Genomic DNA, 20,232 nt, shown 5'->3' on the forward strand with positions numbered 1-20,232 from the left:
CTACATCATAATAGACCACTTGACCTTCACAGACGATACTCCTCCTTCGCATCACAACGCGTTCACGATGTATTAGTGCCCTGCAGGAGCAACGGGTCCATTACCCTGAGGCATGTGCTGGAAGATAGATCACTCATCTTAAGCAGCTTCCAGGCTGACTTCTCTAAAGAATCCACGATCCCTTGGTAAGATCTGAATCAAGTTCGCCGATAATCATCTACCTGCCACCCGGGCCCGTATTATTGGCTCGCGAACCAGCAATAGATGTGGCGTCCGCTCTGTGCACTGCCGCATCGGCCACTGTAGTACAGGTGAACTATCGTTTGTCAAATCTGCATCGATTTCCTACTTGTATCCACGATGTCCTGCAGGCTTACGATTGGATACTGCAACATCTAACGCCAACTCGATTTGGTAATCGTCAGGGTAGAAGTACTCCCAACCCAACACCAATAGCGGCATGTGGCGAGCTTGTCGGCGGTGGCCTGGCGACTATGCTTGCACTGACAGAATGTCGCATCTCAGGACCGCGTGTCTCTGCCTTGGCCGTGAACGAGCCCATAGTCGACTGGGTCTTTCCGTCAGAAGCTGAGCTTGAGGATGACACCGATGTCGAAATCACTCCGGTCAACCACAAGCGGAAGAGGACGCAGAAGCGAGAGCGATCCATACCTAGTTTCCAAGCTTTCGCGAGGAATGGTGTCCTCGATGCTGAATCGTTGCTTTCTGCGAGATCTGCTTACTTCCGCAAGCCTGCAGACTACTTTGACCCTTTTGCATCGGCTGTGCTGTTTTTTAGAACAGCAGGTATGGACATACCGAGCGAACAAGTGAGCGCGCCTTTGGATGACCTGGCGGAGCTTGCAAAGTATGAACGCGAATCATTCTATAGGGAACAGATGATGTTGAGTGCTATAGGCATGTCCAGCCAAGAACATCTTGACGGTGACAAAGAGCCATCCAGACGGTCGCGGAAGTCTTACAAGACTTGGCCAGGCGTGACAAGTGGTCTAGGACTACCCGAGACGCGAATCACTTTTGGAGATACGAGTCCGCTCGCTGATCAAGCTGTCGAGATGGCCATGCTTTTGCGGAGAAGTGTGGTGCTTTCAGACAGAAGAGAGGCCTCGACAGAGGAGGAGGCGGACAGGCACAAGGAGGAGACCCTGTGGCTAGCAGAGCAGAAGGCTCAGCTACAAGCTACCGAGGGCATTCGCTTATGGACTGCTGCGAAAGCACAATCATCTGAGATAGGACGTGTCGCACAATGGCTACGGCAAGTTCTAGACTAAGGACAGTACCCAGCCTGGCCACATACTTACGATGTGCACACTACACTGTTCAGTAGTTCTCATTCTTCCTACGACTTTACATCTATATATTCTCATTCAGCCGGTCGTTGACGCCTGCACCGCCACAATTTGTTGCGCAAAATGGCTGCAGTCCGTTGCTTACCAAGACCCACATTCGGGGTAAACTCATATTGCGCTTCCTGCAAGTGCTGGGGTTTGCGGGAGATTCGTATGCACATCGAGTGAGCAACCACGGCGCAGTCACAGAACAACATAAGCAGTGAAACATACGGGTTAAGACACTCAGAGCGTAGAAGCAAAAGAAATCAGGTACCATCTAGATCGGAAGCTCTCAGAGACATGAAACGATCCTCGTATCCCCCACAGTATTATCAGGCGTTGCCGGGCCAACATCATCCAGGCGTCGCATGTGAACATAATGTTAAGGGGACCAATGATAGAGTAGAAGTGCATATGACGCCTGTGGCCTATTGGCGGTGTTCAAATGACGAACAGGAAAGTATTTGGCGGCAGGAAATCTGTACATTCCTGATTGTCATACCTCTCCCATAAAATTCGACAGCAGGAGGCCGTTGGAATGGCACCACAATCATCTCGAGACACTTCACAACGGCGCGATCAACGGCGACGAACACATAGATACGCAGATAGCAACAGTGAGTTTATACAGGTACCACGCTCGCGCTCACCAGATCTTCCTGCCGAGTCATCGAGTCCATCAAAGTCCAGGGCTGCGAAGAACACGCGCCGACAGCGATCTCGAGTTCCTGAGTCGGAGAGCAGTAAATCCACAAGCAATGCTCTTTCGGCCGGATCCCTCGCCCACTTGGACGCAGTCAACCATGATCTAGGATGGAGCGGTTACGATGGAGTCAGGGTACAGCCACGAAACGCAGGACCGGACTATGATGACCTGGACGATGAAGAAGCAGAGTTGATCCGACGAAAGGAACGCCGCGAAAGACGAGAGGCGAGGAGGCAGTCAAAAGCCCAAGGTCGCGAAGACTATGACAGAGACGAGGAACGTCGGATCAGACGCGAGCGAAGACGGAGAGAAAGGGCGGAAGAACCAGAGCATATGTCGCGAGGCCAAGAACCTCGGAAGAGGCGTGTCCTCAGTGGGACTCATCTCGAACAAGGTCCACGAGCAAAGTCGCACAAGGACTTCGCTCATGAACAACAGCTTTTATCTGAGAAGCACAACTATGAGCAACACCAACACCTGAGAGGAGGCACCGCAAGCTCCCTATCAGACGAAGAATATGAATATCGCCGTAAGCGTAGAAAACGCTGGATATGTAAGAGAACTCCGTTCATCGATCTTGGTTCTGACATTGATCCAATTGACTTATTCGACTCACAGGGATTGCTGTCATAGTACTGTTGATAATTCTAGCCGTCGCAATTCCTCTTGGGGTCATCTTTTCCAAAAAGGCATCTGCGTCACCTGCGACTAACTTGGGCGGCACCAACTCGACAAGCACAAGCAAACCAGCTAATGGAAACTTGAACGGCATTTCCGAAGACGACATTCCCAAGGAAGCGCAAGGTACCGTCCTGGATCCATTCACTTGGTATGATACGACGGACTTTAACGTAACGTACACCGCGGTGACTGTTGGCAATCTGTCCATCATGGGCCTGAATTCCACCTGGGACGATTCTGCCAAGGCGAATGGAAATGTGCCAGCATTATCAACGCCATGGCAGTACGGCAAGATGCCAGTACGAGGAGTCAACTTGGGTGGATGGCTTTCTATTGAGCCACTAATCACTCCGTCCCTCTTCACCGGCTATACAACCCACGACAATGTCATCGATGAGTATACTTTGACCACCACACTTGGAGCAGCGAAATCGGCGTCAACATTGGAGAAACACTACAGCTCTTTTGTCACTGAGCAGACATTCAAGGATATGCAGGATGCGGGTTTCGATCACGTGCGAATTCCCTTTTCGTACTGGGCAGTAACGGTCTACGACGGTGATCCATACGTACCGCTGATATCTTGGCGCTATCTATTACGTGGTATAGAATGGGCACGAAAGTACGGTCTTCGAATCAATCTCGATTTGCATGGAGCTCCAGGCAGTAAGTTGTCACCAACACATGGATCCTCGCGACTTGTGCTAACGTGACAAACAGGTCAGAACGGCTGGAACCACAGCGGCAGACAGGGTCCTATAAACTGGCTGAACGGTACGGATGGATCACTGAACGGCGATCGCACACTCGACGTACACGATCGACTGTCCCAGTTCTTCGCGCAGCCACGATACAAGAACATCGTGACAATGTACGGACTAGTCAACGAGCCGAAGATGACCTATCTCGACGTGCCCACGGTTCTGAACTGGACCACATCCGCCATCGACATCATTCGAGGCAACAACGTCAGCGCAGTCATCATCTTCGGCGACGGCTTCAGAGGCCTAGACAACTGGCAAGGCGAACTCCAAAACTACGACAACATCCTGCTAGACGTGCACCAATACGTCATCTTCAACGTCGACCAGATCGCCCTGAACCACAGCGACAAGGTCAATTTCGCTTGCGGAGGCTGGACCCAGCAGGCCCTGCGCTCCCAGGACAAAACCACCGGCTTCGGACCCACGCTGTGCGGAGAATGGAGCCAGGCCGACACGGACTGCGCCAAATACCTCAACAACGTCGGCGTGGGGAGTCGGTGGGAGGGCACGTTGAACATGGCCTCGACACCAGGCGGGTCCTCGGACGGCAGCGTCTTGTCGCCCACGTGTCCGACGCAGAATAACCCCCGGTGTTCATGCACGGAGGCCAACGCGGACCCGAGCTCCTACAGTGATGCCTACAAGCAGTGGCTGAGGGATTTCTCCGAGGCACAGATGCATAGCTTCGAGCAAGGCTGGGGCTGGTTCTATTGGACCTGGCAGACCGAGTCGGCGACTCAGTGGAGTTATAAGCATGGTTTGGCTGCTGATATCCTCCCTCCCAAGGCTTACCAGAGGGACTTCAATTGCTCTTCGATACCTGACTATGCGGGCATGGGACTGGCTGAGTACTACTGATCTGGTCGGCGGTGCTTTGCTGTTGTAGTTGTTTTGCTTTGCTCTCGAGGGTCGAGAGGGCTCATGTGTAATGTAGCTATGTATAGAAATGACGTTCCGTGTGGACATGACTATCTGAAGTGCAGTGTCGTCCTAATAAGAAGAGAGAAAGGATGTGTCAAGTAACGAATGTTGGTATTGTTTGGTGATGGTGATAATGTGAAGGGAATCTATAAGATACTAAAACGCACAGCTCCGTCCGTTTCATTCCAGGCTCCATTGTCAATGCAACGCCAGCGATATCATTATCTTCGCATCACCGTGAGTTGCGAGTTCTGCACTACCGGACAGCGCAAACAAGGTAGAGAGAGCCTCCCATCGGATTGAAGTACCTTATCAATTGCGCCTGTCGTGAATTAAATCGATGGAAATGTCATTGTGAGTTGTCCTAAGACAGATGGAAGGCACCCTGGCCTTCCCTGATCGCAACGCCCAACTTCTCCCGCAGCACCTCGATACTACTGTAGTTGGGCATCTTGAGATAATTGACGCATGTCATGACACTGGGGAGGTAGTCATCTGACGTCAATGGTGGCTCACTAGGCTTGCACACGACAGTGAACATGGGCGTGAGAGACTTGAAACCTGCAATAATGGCTTAGCGTCAGATCATATGGTCAGTGTACTCGTCACGATACGTACCACCAATTGGGAGCTTTGGGCTACCCGTGACAAATTGCAAGAAATCGCGCTGCTGTGCAGCCGTGTACTCCGACATGACTTGTAGGAGGTTGCGAACGCTTGCACTGTCGAGGTTGAACCCATGATCGGCTTTGATTGAATCCATGAGAGCTATGTTCGGTCAGCAACAAGTCACCACACTTTTAGTGCTATATTTGCTTACTTTCCAGCGACCAATCTTCTTCGGATCGGCCGAACAGCATTACCAACTCATCCGGAGTAAAAGCCTTCAAGGCAGAGTATGGGAAGACTTGTGAAAAGCCAGCTCGGAAGGCTTCGACCTGCTTCTGAACTCCAGATCGCAAGGTGAAGTCAATGACCTTGCTGACATACAGCTCGACGTTGTCTATGGTAACGTCGATGCTGGAACCACTTGGCTGAAGCTCGATGGAGGGATATCCTGGGAGAGTAAGGTCGAGTCCCATATCCTCCACTGCAACATCCTTGATCCTGACCTCATGAGAAGCCTGGACCTTTTGCATCGGTGTCAATTGCGCGTCCTCATCAATCGCACGCTTGGCCTTGACGTACAGCATCAAGTGCTTGAGCGAATTAGCAAGATCTTTGTCCACGGACGCGACGGCACCTAGCGAAGGTGTGACCGTGCTATCGGCGTCGCCCACTCGGAAGAAAGTTGGATTGAAGGAAACATCAATGATGCGTGAATCGAGCATTGAGCGTGCCACAAATTTTCCTAGCATACGGAACAGGTGAATGATTCTCTTCCCATTCTCGGTAGCCGCTTGCTCAACACTCATTGGTGCTGGGAATAGGCCACTCGCGCCGAAAGCAAATTCGTCTCCCTCTTGAGACTCGTTCTCACGCCACAACTTGATCTTTTTCTTCGAAAACTCTTTAGACACTGTGGAGTAGAATTCAAGAGTGGGACCCAGACCGGTGCCAACCTCCTCGAAATACTCCACCTCTAAGATGCTTGGAGACGAGCCATAAAGTTCCATAACCTTGATTGCTGACTCCAAGATACGGCTTCTTGAAATACGCACCTTTTGACGCTGCAAACGTCCCAGGAACGGTCGTTCATCCCGATGTCGACGTGATTCGTTCTCAGCTTGAGAGTTCTGCCAGCGTGTCATGGAACGAGAGTACCCGAACGAGGTAGACTGGAGGAAAAGGTGTCTGGTCTCGAAAGGAAAGAGGAAGGGATAGAGGCGTGCGAGGTCTTCGCTCCAGGTTGGTAGACAGTTGCTTGCCACAATCAGCGGCTCTTCAAGCTGCCGATTGAGCTTGGCTGTGAGTTTGGTATTGACAAAGGCCGAAAGAGGTTCGGCGTCAAGATCCAGCGTACCCTTGTCAACCAAAACATCTTCCAGATGAACGTTCGTCTGATGGAGAATGCTCATGAGTCGGAGGATACTAGCGGTGATAGGGTGCTCGCTGAGTGATGGCGGCAGACTAGAGCCATCGCTGCTCAGAAACTCTGTAGAAGATGACAAGAAACTAGTCTCTGCAGGAGGCGGTCCAGGTAGTCGTTTGAATGAGATTTTGTGTAGATTCGACCATACATTGCGGCTCGACACTTCTTCCGGATGGGATTGATTGAAGTGGACAGCACGATATATCGTGGTGTCGTTGGCGAGTGGCTGATCGTCGATGCTGAACTCAATATGCCAATCCTGCGAGATCGGGGCTGGAGGCGCAGCCTGCGCAGATGGTCTCGCGCTCGAGGTTGGGGTTGAAAGCAACTCTCTTGCGGCGGCTAAAGATGCAGCTGCAGAAAGTCGAGATGTGGCCAAAGGCTGAGATCCTTGCTGCGGAGTACTCACCCTGGTGCCGTCTTCCCTGTGAGCAGTGACTCTTCCCGTGTTTGCCACCTGGAGATTCACTGCAGATGGGTCAGGGATATCCTCATCATCAAGACTGTGGTCAAGATCATCCACTATGGCGTCGAGAGCAGCGTCACGGTCTTCTTCATCTTCGTCTGTGAACGTAGCCTCATCAGCGCACTCCAGATTGCTGTGCTCCGGATCTGCGCGTGAGGCGGTAGGTGTCCTCGGAGCCTCCTCGTCATTGCTCCCCCTCTGCGCCGAGACGTTGCGCGAGGAACGGCGCAAGCGATTCGAAGACTCTTTGCCGGGTTGGCCTGGTGTTGTCTTGGAGTCGGCAGAGCTAGGTCGGGTCTTGGTTGTGGCATTCTCGGGTGTTGCGCTAGGGGTTGCAGCGGAAGCGCGAGCCAACGTGTTGGTCAGAGCGTCACGGCTGCGAGCAGCTCGTTCCGCCAGACTGATACGAGGCCTCAGATAATCATCAAGCGCCCTGAATGTGGCTATGGCGTGTATAGACACCATGATATTCCGGTAAGGGCGGGGGATTCCCGAAGTCTCATCGGCAACAAGTTTTATGCGTAGCTGTTTGGCGAGCATTGATGCGGCGCTGCTCCTGCTGCTGTCGAATGCGTTATGGCTGATGGTGAAAACCTCGAAGTGCTCGGTCCTGCTTAGAAGATCCTGTAGTTTGTAGATCAGCACACTGAACGCCGTACCCGGTGAAGCACTGCTGCCGGACATGGCTTTCGCCTTTTCGTTGCTTGACATGAAAGCTTCGACAAATTCTGACCTAGCCTTCATGCTCACGAGCGGATCGTTAGATGTGAAGATTGTCAGAAGCGCTTCGACAACGCCCGAAGTCAGCAGCTCGTAGCTCGTGATCGTCTCAAGAGCATCAGTGTTGAAATACTTCGCGAGGCGAGCAAACAACTCTTGTCCATCTTTGGGGGCCCCAGTCGTGTAACTCCTCGATAGCTGGCTAGCGAGATCACGCAACTGCTCTAGAACTGCTGATGCTTGAAGTTGCATGCCCGACTCTGTAGCACTGCTGTAGACCTCCATGAATTTCTTGGCACGAGTAGTGATGATGTCTTGGCCGTTTGTCGCAGGAGTACGGTCGGCCGGTCGAGATCTGCCCTCGGGCGAAGACCCATCGTCAGAGTCCTCGTCGTCATCTTCGATGTCGTCGTCTTCATGGTGGCCTGCACCACCATCGTGCATGTCACCCTCAGATTCTTCGTCAGGATAATCGGGTTCGTCGGCCTCATGCTCATCATCCGACGAGTCCTGGTGCTTTTGTTGTCCTCGCTCTGGCAGATTAGCAGTGGCCGATTCGGTGTTTTCATTGACACCTCCTTGATCGAGGGACTCGTTCAAGGGTCGCTGTGCCAATTTCATGATTTCGGCCATTACACCTTCACGATAAAATTGAGGTCTGTAAATGTGTTCGAGCCTCTTCAGAAGTAATTCGGCAATCTGCAGAGCGAAAGTGACCAAGGTCGTGTTCTCTTGCTGCGTCAAGATAGATGCCAGATGGGAGGCATATGTGACTCCAGAAAGCGCATTTTCAAGAATGGACGTATCGAAATTTGAAAGCATCTTGAGTTGAGCCGTGAGGACTTTCTGACGCACGCTGAGATTGACGGTACTCGTGTATGCATGCATGAGTGTGGGAAACAGGATGACAGCGAAGCGCTTCACGTCCGCTTGACAATCTTGCAGGAGCTCCAGTCGCTTCTCGTTCGGGGATTTGCGCGCGCGAGTAGCCATTGATACACTGCCAGCGCCCGTATAACCGGCATCAGTCAACTGATCCAGAAACATCAGGTTCTCACGCGAGACTGCAGGCAGAATCTCGCAAATAACATTGAGAGTCTCGAATATCTGATCGCGAGGCGAGCGAATCAAGGCTTGCATGATGATGTTCTTGTCAATCTTGGTAGCTATATCTTCTACTCCTTCGGGTGGAGATACACCGGTCAGAATTTGATACAATGTATCGACGACGTTCATGCGCAACAGCTCAATGGCCAGGCGTGGACTTGCCCTGGCGGTAATGGCCAAAACGCGCAGGAATTGTGTATGTATATTGGGCCCAATGAGATTAGTTGTCCCAGGGAGAAGCAGGCGAAGCATGGCCTGTAGCAGTTCGGGACTGACCAACTCCTCTAGCTTGTCTTCTTTGTACCTGAAGCTCTCAATGATACGAGACACACAGAGGGAGCCCTGTTCGACAACCTTTTGGTCACTACTCCCCAGGACGTTGAGGAGAACGGGCATGACATCCCTGACGACAGGAAATGAGTCCTCGGGGATATTCCGGCAGCAGTTTGCGGCTGTAGTGACGGCTGTCCTTTGAGTGCTGGTTGCAAAGAAGTCGAGATATGTCAAGCACGCAGTTAGGCCCCCCTCACGCACAATGGAGGAGGGGAATTCGACCGAGATCTTCTCCAGGGTACTCAGTGCTTGCTCGGCAACGTCAATATAGTGAATCTCCAAGAGCTTCTGACACAGTACAGGTACTGCTCCACCATACACAACGCTCGCAGTGGCCGCAGGCAGTGCTTCCATCAGGTTGGCGATACATCGGCATGCAAGAAGCATCATCTCGGGATTCTCCTCCCCAAAATCGCTAGGTTGCATCAGGGTGACCAGCTCCTTGACATATTGATCGGGTGAAAAATGACCCGCCAGATTGTCCTCATTTGACACAAGGAGGATCTCGGAGAGTTCGGTGAGCCCGATCATCTGTACGGTGGGATCATCTTTCGCGCGGAGATTACTGAGGATACCGCGAAGACGTGTAGTCATGCCAGACATCATGCCACTGAGAGCGCGGAGGGTGTTTGACAAGCCCGAGGGCATGCCAGACCGTCCCAGAAAGCCAGCCGAGAAGGGGTCGTTGTCACCGTCCTGATCCTCGAGGAATCTTCTGGAGGTTGACCCATCTCCTCGTTCATGTGTTGTAGACCTTTCATCGCTGTTGCCATCCTCGTGGGTCTCATCGTCATCGTCTTCGTCCTCGTCCTCATCATTGTCCTCGTCTTCATCGCGACTGTGTTCATGACCACGCTCGCCGTCACTGTCATCTTTCACCTTCTCTTCGGCCTCGCCCTCGTCATCGCTCCGGTGTCTAGCATCATCTTCGAGATGATAGGGATTGTCCGCACTTTGCATCGTCGAGGACGACTCTAGTGTCTTGCGGGGAGGCGTTTGTATAAAAGCTTTCTTAGAAGAGGCCGACGGAGGGGATGTCTGGTAGGGAGGGTTCTTCCTATGGCCTGACCTGTGACGTGGGGCTGATGATGCATGTGAGACGTCGTCGGAATGAGTGGGCGAGTGTCTCCTTCTAGCTGGACCGGACGGGCGAGAGGTGTCAGCGTCTTCATACGCACTACCTGACATGGCCAACGAGGCCCTCTTCCCACGACGAGTAGCTCTTGATGAAGTGTGTGTGGCCTGGTCCTGAGGTTGCTGAGCTGCAACTGGTGCCGACTCGCTCAGTCTCGGCTTCTTCGATTTACGGGCAGGGGCAGATTCGGTGGTTTCGGGGGATGACGAAGATGTTCGTCCCTGCGTGGCTTTTCGCTTGCGAGTAGATTGAGTCTGGCGAGTGGATGAGTCGGTGATGGGGGGAGTCGAATCGTCAGTCGTGGCAGATGGATTTGCAGCTAGTCTCGCTGAAGAGCGAGTGACTCTGGATGTCATGAGTAAATGTGGCGAAACGAAGTTTCAAGAAGGTTGGTACAAGGCTAAGCCACTGCCTTGATGGAACAAGGTCAGAAGGAAGTAGACAGGCATCCAACAGATGGAGGATACAGCGAGGGCAAGACTGGTGAAGGCTGAGGGGTAGTGGACGGAGATAGGCTGCTGGACAGCGTTGGATAGATGAAGATGCAGAACGAAAAGGGAGATTGTGGTCTCTTTGGATGAAAAGTCAAGAACTTGGAGAAGGAGCAGAGTGATGGCAAACCAACAGTGCGAGTGAAGAAAGCGGAGGTGGAAGCGGAGGGGATGATGGTGGTGGGTGGGTGATGTGGTGGCGGTGGATAAGATAAATGAAGCGGATGGTACCTTGAATTGACAGTGTCAACCATGAATTGAAGCGCACGCCATAAGCAAAAGCAAGTGACAGGAAGGCGCAGGTCCCAGTGTGAGAGGTTGGCTGGAACTCCAAGTATGAGAGACGGATGAGAAATCAAGGTAATACAAGGTAGGTACGAGTAGCCGTGCTATCTAGAGCAGCAGGCGGTGGAATGAGTTATGAAGATGAATCGAAATCACTGTGACGACTGTCCCGACAGATTTATCGAGTCGTGGCGGCAGCGAGATGGACGGTCTAAGCTGAAAAGGTGTCGCTGTGAAGGGAAGGTCAAGTGATACAATGCCTACTAGAGGAATAGGTACAGGTATGGATAGATGCCCGGCGGTGATTAGCGTCCGGGTACGGCGATGTACAGCGGGCACAGCACAGCACAGCATAGCACAGCGGGCGGTGATAGACGCCAACGATAATCCGTTCTCCGATATTGGAAGCTTGGCAGGACAAGGCACACCAATACCTTACTGATTCCAATATCTCATTGTGTTGTTAGTCAAAGGCTCGAGTGATGGATGGATATTGGGCTTGTCATTGTTCCAGCAAGTGTCCGAAGTAAGTCAATGGCATGCAGTCGAGTCCATATTCTGGAAACTGATGCCTTGTGCTAGGTAAGGTAAGGTAATCATGATGAGATACGATTACTCTACGGCAGGCCAGTGTTCTCTCTGAAAACCTGCATTTACCTCCACTTTCTGTGACTATGCTAAGATTCCTGTAGTCTTTCATCGGAGACCATCCATGGTCAAAATAAAAATGAATGATATCTGGTCGGGCTCCAGATGCATAGGTGCATTGATCGGTGTTGGTCCTGCGGCCCGAAGCCGTCCGCGTTCGGAGTATCCACTTCCGTCTCGCGACCACTTGATTCATGCCGTCATTGACGAGTATCGAAATTTAGATCATGTACGTTGAGTCTGCTAGATCATTGTCGCGCTAACTGTTAAACTGTCTTTCCTATCTCTTGCATATTACCACTGTACTTTTGACCGTCTCTGCTCGCTGGATGCCCTACACTTCTGGGCAACTATAGAGCACTTGTTACCCCACATACCCAAGCCTCAGGACTATGCTCTTGTTGAGAATACCTGGAACAAGTCCATTTTATCCAGACCGCGAAGATGGATGACCCGTCTTCAGCACTAGAGGTACAATATTCGACCTTTTTCCTGCTTCTCTGGCTCCGAATGCTTACAACCATAAAGGCAGAATACTGTCCGCCGATCGACCCAGCTTTGTTCTCAGCTATCATCTACGATCATAACCTGCAAGACAGCGCATCTTTGGAGCAGGCGCGCGCGATTCTGGATACCCTAAAAGACACTGCCATTGCAGAAGAGGCCACGGGCTTCGACCCTTCTGGAAGTAGCTCCATCGCAGACATCGCAACAGACTCGAGGAACGAGAACGGCTCCGTCTCTCGCGACACCGACCTCACCAGCGTGTCAAATTCTCTGTCTACTCTTGACTTGACAGACGACCAAGCAATCTCCACAATCGACGATCTTGCGGGCATAGAGCAGCTGGACTGCGAGAGCAAGATTCAACTGCTGAACGACGTCTTCCCGTCTCTGAGCAAATTCACAGTCTCGCATTCCCTGAAGAAGAATGGCTACAAATGGGCTTTAACCTTTGACGATCTACTTAATCAAGTTTATATATACGAGAAGTCCGAGTCTCCCAAAGGAGATGCTATTGTAGCAAAGGGAATTGATGCATTTGCCGATGATACCAGCATACCTCGTAACACCAAGCGGAAGAAGAAGAATCAGCGCCATGCTTCTGGCCGTTCGACTCCGGTCTCTACTGTGGATATGCAGGAAATGACGTTGCCCGCGACCAACAAGTGGCAAGTCGCGGATAGCGACATCATGTTCCTTGCTGAACGGACACATTTGCCTACGAAACTCGTCTCGTCCATCTACAATCAGCACAACGCATCTATGCAGAAGACCATATCGGCCATACTCGAGGGATATGCCCAGTCGAATTATTCCCTTTTGTCTGAAGATCCACTCATCCAAGTTGACGCATATCAACTAGGCGAGGAATATTCATCCATATCTGATCGAAATCGTCTTGCTCTTATCGGCATCACTCGCCAGTCTATGAGCGCCGCTCAAGATCTTGCTAAGGCCTTGACGACCACGAGGAGCCCAGGTATTTCTGCACCAGAGAAACTTGTGCCGCGCTATGCACCATTGCATATATCCGATGATGAAGAGACCTACCTTGTACCGATCCTATCTCAAGCGGCGACAATGACCCCGATGGACTATGGTACTGCGTCTTCGAAATCCTCCTCGCTCGAGTCTGCTAGACATGCGGCTCTGACGCAAGCACGTAACGCGTATCGAAAATCTAAATCGGATCGTCTCATGGGTGGTGCGGCTGCGTACTATTCCCAGGTCGGCCGGGATATGAAGCAGTCTTCGCTCCTATACAATGCGGCTGCAGCTGATGCACTCGTGGCATCGCAATCCGCTCCAGATCATATTGACTTACACGGGGTTACTGTCGATGACGCTGTACGAATTTCACAACTCAAGGTCAGACAATGGTGGGACGGCCTAGGTGAAAACAAATTCAATGGCCGCATTGGTGCCTACAATCGATCCCAAGGCTTCAGGATAGTGACCGGAGCCGGGCGGCACAGTAGAGGTGGGAGAGGAGTTTTGGGTCCTGCCGTGAAAAAGGTTCTCGAGCGTGAAGGCTGGAAGATCGATGTCACCAGCGCGGAAATACTGGTCAAGGGCAAGAACAAACCATGATGGAAAAAGCCAGAATACTTCATCGATCCGACCAGATCAGACCACGACTACCGTTGTATGAAGTACTTGTACAATGTTCTTCGTGCTCGCTTACTTGTCAAGAGGTAGCACAATGCTCAGTCTCACAAAACGGCATCCATGGCACGTCTTGCACGCGTAAAATAATGCATTTGCTACAAGTATCTGGTCTGTGGCAAGCCATGGCCTCGTCAAGACTGGTCGTGAGATCGATCTGGACTAGTACAAGTATACCAACAAGAATGAAAAGTCAAAATGAAGGTCAGAGAGAAGTGCTTACGGTGGCCATTGAGCGGGAAGGCTGGCGGGCTCACTAGTGATTCGCCACTGAGTTCTCCTTGCAATTTCGGGTTCGTCACTTGTGCACCCCTAGGCCCCCTTGAACCCGTGCAATACCCCACGGAGCCAAGGTCGGCGGGCTAGATTCAGACCTTGATTCCACCTCAGCACATCTTAATTGCACTACACTTTTCTCGGCACAGTTCACCACAACCAACTCTATGTTTGCAGAATTAGTGCATTCGCTATCTTCTCGAAGTGCCTTCCACGATTCAAGCTGCACGACAAACAAGGCACAAGGCACCGACCGCTAGAGACACTTAGCAAGACGAGTCAAAGTGGCCAGCTGACCATACCTAAGCGAAGTACTAACGCGCCTTCGTGCATCTTGCAGAGTCATGCGCTTACTGACGGGTAATCGCTCAAAGGGATGGCACTTGGTACGTCCGGAGTCTTAGTGCATCTCAAGACAATTTAGTACTATACCAACGGCTACAGTGCTAGCTTGTTGAGGTTCCGATCGGCCCTTTTATGGGTCCGTCTCTGGGGTATCTGTTCAGATTATGCGGGTTCCCCATGGCACGAGAGATCGCACGGGACACATGGCCGCCCTAGTCTCTGGGGAACGTACCGATACAGACGTGATCAATCTTTTATACTTTGGATCACGGACCTCCAACGTTGGGGAAGTTCACCTCTCAAACTTACAGAGAGATCATTGGCGGTCGCAGAAAAGAAAGAATTATTACCTTACCATGTATGCGTGCATGTTGGCATTCAACAACAGGCATGAGTTCTTACAAGACGAATGTTGCTGCAATTTCGAGAACCAACCCCTCATCAGGCATGCTCGTACATACTCGAGCCGCCAATTGATATGGTTCATGGAAGCCTCCGGGCCTCATGCCGTGTTTCGGAGTCATGAGATTAGCCGCGAGGAGACGGCGCCAGCACACGGGCATCTGTTGAATCGTTAAGTTGGCCTTCTCCAGGTATCGGCAGCACTTTCTCGCGGAACTTAGGTTCGATGCGGTAAGACTTCATCATGTCGGACCGAATCACAAAACTTCTTGCTGGTGAGCTTGAGCTAACAAAGCCAATAACGGCATTAGCGTGAGTAGCACTCGAATTAGAGTTGTTCTAAACACTACCAGAACACACGCACCAAGTCCACCCTTGACAAACCTGGAGTCCCCACGGGCTGGTATTCTATGGGGGATCTGTGCTGCCTCCCTTCGTATAAGTAGCACGATGATCCCCCACATCTATACCATCATCATCCAAGAAGCAGATCCGATTCCTTCATTCGACCTTGAGGTCTTACATTCACTTTTCTCTCATTCATTAGTAGAGATCTGCCTTCACTTTTAAGCTAATCTAGCTTCTATACTCTATCAATCCACAACTTATTCCATCGACCTCTATCACGATGGCTGGCGGCGGTATCCCTATCGCCACTACTACCATTGAGGGTGGCTACCTCACTGGTCGCAAACTGATCTACCCCATTTGCCTGATCACCAGTCTCTTCTTCCTCTGGGGTTTCTCCTACGGTCTTCTCGATGTCCTGAACAAGCATTTCCAGAATGTCTTGGGCATTACCAAGCTCGAGTCTACCGGTCTTCAGGTCATGTACTTCGGTGGAGGTTACCTCCTCTTCTCCCCCATCGCTGCCGAAGTCATGAAGCGCAAGGGCTACAAGATCACCATTCTCATGGGTCTCGCCTTTTACTCCATCGGTGCTGTTGCTTTCTGGCCCACCGCACATTTCTCCAGCAGAGAGCATGCTTCTGCCTCTTTCGGTGGTTTCTGTGTCTGCACTCTCGTCATCGCCTGTGGTCTCGCAACATTGGAGACTGCAGCCAACTCGTACGCAACTGTCATCGGATCCCCCGCCACCGCATCTGCCCGTCTGCAATTCTGCCAGTCGTGGAACGGTGTTGCATCCTTCATCGGACCTCTCATTGCTTCCAAGTTCTTCTTCACTGGTGAGAACGCCAACAACCTTACCAACGTCCAGTTCGTGTACCTTGCAGTCTCCTGCGCTGGTGTTGCCATCGCTGTGCTCTTTATCTTCAGCAAGCTCCCCGAGGCTCAGGAGGCTCAGACTGCTATCCGCAGCGGCTCTGTCATCGAGGATGGCCCCATTGATGAGTACGGCAACGAGGTCGAGCAGGGTCCGATCTACAAGGAGTACAACATGATCTTCGCCTTCGTCGCTCAGTTCTGCTACGTCGGTGCTCAGGTCACCATCGGATCTTTCTTCATCAACTACGCAACTGAGAACGCCACGTACACATCTGCCCAGGCTTCCAACATGCTTTCGTACGCACTGATTGTCTTCACCGTCGGTCGTTTCATTGCCACTGGTCTTGCCACCATCTTCGAGAGCAACTTCCTGATCACCTTCTACTCTATCTGCGCCATCGCCCTCAACGCATACATCTGCGCTGGCAAGGGTGACGCCGCCGTCGCTGTGCTCATCGTCATTTACTTCTTCGAGGCACCAATGTACCCATCCATCTTCACCCTCGGAACTGCCAACCTCGGCAAGCACACTCGTCGTGGCGCCGGTATCCTTGTCATGGGTGTGTCTGGTGGTGCAGTCTTCCCCCCAATCCAGGGAGCCATTGCCGATGCCGCCAACACTCGCATCTCCTTTGTTGTTCCTCTTGTTGGATTCGTCGTCGTCCTCGCATACGTCGGCTTCCACTGGGTTCGCAACGGCATGCCCATCCTCCGTCGCAAGGACGAGGAGATCGTCGCCGCCGCCGCCGTCCTTGGCGGTGGAGTCATCGAGAAGCGCAGCATGTCCATCAGTGGCGATGTGCACAAGGTCGCTGAGCAGCGTGTCGACATGGTCAAGAACTAGAGCATATATATATATCATTTTCCCTGTTTTATTGTCTTTGGGGGAGGGGGGCCAGGGGACTATATCCACATGTACATACCACTTTGGGGGGATTTCCAAACTATGGCTTTACACAGCGACGGTTACGAAGTTACAGACATAGCATGCTACGAACAGAATAGCTGTCATTTACGAATACGAATTTTCAATCTTCATTAACATAATGCTTTCTCTGCCATTTTCTTCTGTCCTGTTCGCTTTCTCATCTCACTGTGATCTCGGCTGCATCCACTTCGACGTCACCACCATAACGAAACACATAACCCCCAGCTCAACCTTCCAAAGCCAACGCTGCACGGCTGACTACACGCTACTTTACCACTCCACGATACTTTCCTGCATTAACCCTGCATTTACCCTCTTCGTACTTCGCATGGTCTCGCCCCCCTCTCAGCGGCACGCACGCGATCGCCGGCACACAACAGCACATCGCATCGTATCGCACACCACGCCCCGCAACAACAAAAGCGAGGGGTCCGAGGAAGGGTGCTAGGAGGGCGTCACGAGGCCGCGCAGACAATACCGTCGAAGAAGCAAAAGAAAAGAAAAGAAAAGGGAGAAACAAGGCTTGCGGCAGGCATGGGATACGAAGCTTTATCCTGTCCTCTTATTTCCAACAGCGGAGAGGCGGCGAGGTGTACTCTACTGTACCGTACTAGTCCGTACGTGAGGTACTACTACTGTGCGTTGCCCAGCAAGCCCCTGCTCGACTCGTGGAGTTGGGTGGGGTACGGGACGGGACTTGGGTCGTGCAGTGGTATGGCTGTATAGGTAGGGTACTTTTCGGTAGGTAGCTGGGGTAATGTAGCTTACGAGAGGGGAGGGGATAGGGAAGGGAGAGCAGCCACCCATGCATGCATGATATCACGTCGGTTCCAAGAACGCTTTTTCTCCTCACGTCCGCTTGGTGGGAATACGATGGCGGGCGACAAGCAATTGACCCTGAGTTTACCACTGGTTACCTTGTGTATGTTGCCTTTGACGTGGGGTATTAACGGGGTAATACGAGCAGGGAGCGAGGCCCGTGGATGAGCGCCGAGAGAGTTCGTAGGGCAACGATGGAGACAAGGATTGTATTATTGTACGATGAACCGAGCAGGAGAGGTGAAAGATCGAGCATGAAGTACTTGCTTGAACGAAACCTTGCTATGTGCACTAGATTTCATCCTCTCATACAGAAATATGTCAAAATCATCGTGGAGAAGCAAAGGGTCAGAAAGCGGGTGGGTCCTGGAGACGAAACAGAATACCTTACCAAAGCGCAGGCCAAAGGCGGGGTGAAGCCAGGCAATCATCCCCAGATCTGTATCTTAATGTGACCATGACTCGTGAGAATCCGGGGGAAGATCAAGGGACCGTGGGCAAAGAAGCACTCGGCACAGAAGTGTGTGAAAGCAAAGCTCTTTGTGCTCCAGAGCTCGGCCGAATCTATGGACGGGGCTTGGCGACTTCGGTCTCTACATAACTACCTCATTCAGTACCTAAGGTACCTTGGACCTTACAGTGGCTTCCTCTGTGGTGCATTTGCCTGTATATCGATTTTTGAAAGCGCATACATATCTTCCACTTATTCATTCGTACGAGCTGTATTCGCACCGGTCTGTCTTGGAATAGTCAGAGCGAGAACAGCACATAAGTGACATATCATTGGACAAGCATAGAAACAGATACAAAGTCGAATTGACTGAACAAAAACAATCATGGATGAGTTTGCGCAGACTGGCGCCCAGCAAGATGATCTGTTCGACGACATCCAGTACGCGCCTGGTGGAGAGGAGTCAATGCAGACGCGAGCGCCTGATGATCTGTTCGGGGAGGAATTTACACCCGTAGTAGCAGAACATGTAGAGGAGAAGGAGACCCCTCAGGTCCATACTGGTCCTCCCCCTGCTTCTGCTAGACAAAGAGGAGGTGGTGGACGTGGCAACAGAGGTAGTGGACAGGGTCGGGGAGGAAGAGGCAGAGGACGCGGAGAGCACCACCAGCAACGAGAACAGAGGTCTCCAGCACCTGCCCCCGTGGACGCGCAGCAACAGGAACCGGCAGCCTCCGCAGATGAACACAACGAGTCTCAGACTGCGCCTGCAACAGCGGACAGCGCAGCGGATTCTTCACAGCCTGACAGTGCCAGCGCCACCAACACCCCCTCCACCACGACTACCGCAACGGCGGCCAAGCCGTCCTCGCTGTTCGAGTCCAGACACGCCTCCACCGCCGCTCCGACCGAGTCCAAGCATGGCCACGCAGCTAGAGGCGACAGACGTGCGACGGGCGGACTCCAAAAACCCAAGTTGTCAGCATCCGAGCTCGAGGCCAAAATGCAGCGCATGTCGCTACGCAGCGCCGAGCTGACGGAACGTCACAAGCGCGCTGAGGCGGATCGACAATCCTTCGACAAGCGCGAGGAGGTGGCCAAGGAAGTCGCAAAGCAACGCACCAAGGAGGAAAGACGGGACAGACAGCAGATGATGGGTGAGCGCGAGAAGAATAGACTGCGCAAGCTCAAGGCCATGGAGGGCAGAGAATGGGACATGCAAAAGCAAGAAGAGGATTACGACCCCAGAGCTGCTGCTAAGAGGGGAGGATCGGGCAGAGGCGCCTATGGTGGTGTGGTCGGACCACGAGATGGAGCAGCCGGCCCGGTCGCCGGACAAGAGCAGCAAGAATACACTGATGGCAGAGAATACATGTACCGCGAGAACAAAGGCAGAGGAAACGACAGAGGAGGCAGGGGTAGGGGAAGGGGTGGTCGTGGCGCCTCTTCGAGCCAGTCTCTGCCTAGGCATTCGGACTTTCCAGAGTTGCCGCCTACCCCAGCTGTTGTCGTTCCCAAAGATACACCATCAGCCGAGGCTACTTCGTCTGGTGAAGCTGCTCTATCCACTCTAGACATGCCTGCACTAGACGAGAAAGCTTCAGCTGGTGGCAAGAGATGGGCAGATATGGTCGATGGATGAAAATGAACAGCCATGTCTCATGTTTTCGTCCTCTGGAGGTCCAGATCCAGCCGCGACTGGAGAGATCGATCTGGCGATCGCAGAAAACGCTCGCGCGCCCAAGTCTCGTTGGTGGTCTGCTTAGCATGATACAAAAGCTATCACATGCCATGAGTCGCCACTGAAAATACTCGGAGGATTACGAGATCATGCAGTGCAAGAAGAGAATTGGCATGCTATACATGTCGGTCCGATCCGTTTGACGAGCGGCTGATGATCAACCATGGACAAGTACGAGAGGTAAGCTTCGTAACAACGACACAGCGCAAAAGCATGGAACAGTGATTTGGTCA

The 20,232-nt window shown here is 52.2% G+C and overlaps 6 protein-coding genes across 8 annotated transcripts; 5 read left to right on the forward strand and 1 right to left on the reverse strand.

The window, feature by feature from the left end:
- Positions 1-494: 494 nt before the first annotated feature.
- On the forward strand, positions 495-1,292 carry AAFC00_006359 (uncharacterized protein; the record flags this gene model as incomplete). Its single annotated transcript, XM_069346304.1, has 1 exon — positions 495-1,292. One exon carries the CDS (start codon positions 495-497, stop codon positions 1,290-1,292), a length of 798 nt encoding a protein of 265 aa, XP_069197512.1.
- A 598-nt stretch (positions 1,293-1,890) lies between these two features.
- On the forward strand, positions 1,891-4,361 carry AAFC00_006360 (uncharacterized protein; the record flags this gene model as incomplete). Of its 2 annotated transcripts, none has more annotated exons than XM_069346306.1 (3): positions 1,891-2,611; positions 2,677-3,405; positions 3,460-4,361. In XM_069346306.1, the coding sequence occupies 3 exons, from the start codon at positions 1,891-1,893 to the stop codon at positions 4,359-4,361; spliced, it is 2,352 nt and encodes a 783-aa protein (XP_069197513.1). The 2 variants fall into 2 exon arrangements, with proteins under 2 accessions (XP_069197513.1, XP_069197514.1); XM_069346305.1 differs by having other exon boundaries at positions 2,392-2,611.
- Positions 4,362-4,788: 427 nt separating this feature from the next.
- On the reverse strand, positions 4,789-10,573 carry AAFC00_006361 (uncharacterized protein; the record flags this gene model as incomplete). Its single annotated transcript, XM_069346307.1, has 3 exons — positions 4,789-4,985; positions 5,043-5,192; positions 5,245-10,573. 3 exons carry the CDS (start codon positions 10,571-10,573, stop codon positions 4,789-4,791), a joined length of 5,676 nt encoding a protein of 1,891 aa, XP_069197515.1.
- A 1,512-nt stretch (positions 10,574-12,085) lies between these two features.
- Positions 12,086-13,735, forward strand: AAFC00_006362 (uncharacterized protein; the record flags this gene model as incomplete). 2 transcript variants are annotated; one of them, XM_069346308.1, is made up of 2 exons in its annotated part: positions 12,086-12,112; positions 12,170-13,735. In XM_069346308.1, the coding sequence occupies 2 exons, from the start codon at positions 12,086-12,088 to the stop codon at positions 13,733-13,735; spliced, it is 1,593 nt and encodes a 530-aa protein (XP_069197516.1). The 2 variants fall into 2 exon arrangements, with proteins under 2 accessions (XP_069197516.1, XP_069197517.1); XM_069348322.1 differs by having other exon boundaries at positions 12,086-13,735.
- A 1,726-nt stretch (positions 13,736-15,461) lies between these two features.
- Positions 15,462-16,904, forward strand: AAFC00_006363 (uncharacterized protein; the record flags this gene model as incomplete). The annotated part of the gene is made up of 1 exon (XM_069346309.1): positions 15,462-16,904. One exon carries the CDS (start codon positions 15,462-15,464, stop codon positions 16,902-16,904), a length of 1,443 nt encoding a protein of 480 aa, XP_069197518.1.
- Positions 16,905-18,643: 1,739 nt separating this feature from the next.
- On the forward strand, positions 18,644-19,900 carry AAFC00_006364 (uncharacterized protein; the record flags this gene model as incomplete). Its single annotated transcript, XM_069346310.1, has 1 exon — positions 18,644-19,900. One exon carries the CDS (start codon positions 18,644-18,646, stop codon positions 19,898-19,900), a length of 1,257 nt encoding a protein of 418 aa, XP_069197519.1.
- Between the last annotated feature and the right edge of the window lie 332 nt (positions 19,901-20,232).

This window comes from Neodothiora populina (genome assembly GCF_041146345.1).
Source record: "Neodothiora populina strain CPC 39397 chromosome Unknown canker_contig_7, whole genome shotgun sequence".
Taxonomy (NCBI): Eukaryota; Fungi; Ascomycota; class Dothideomycetes; order Dothideales; family Dothioraceae; genus Neodothiora; species Neodothiora populina.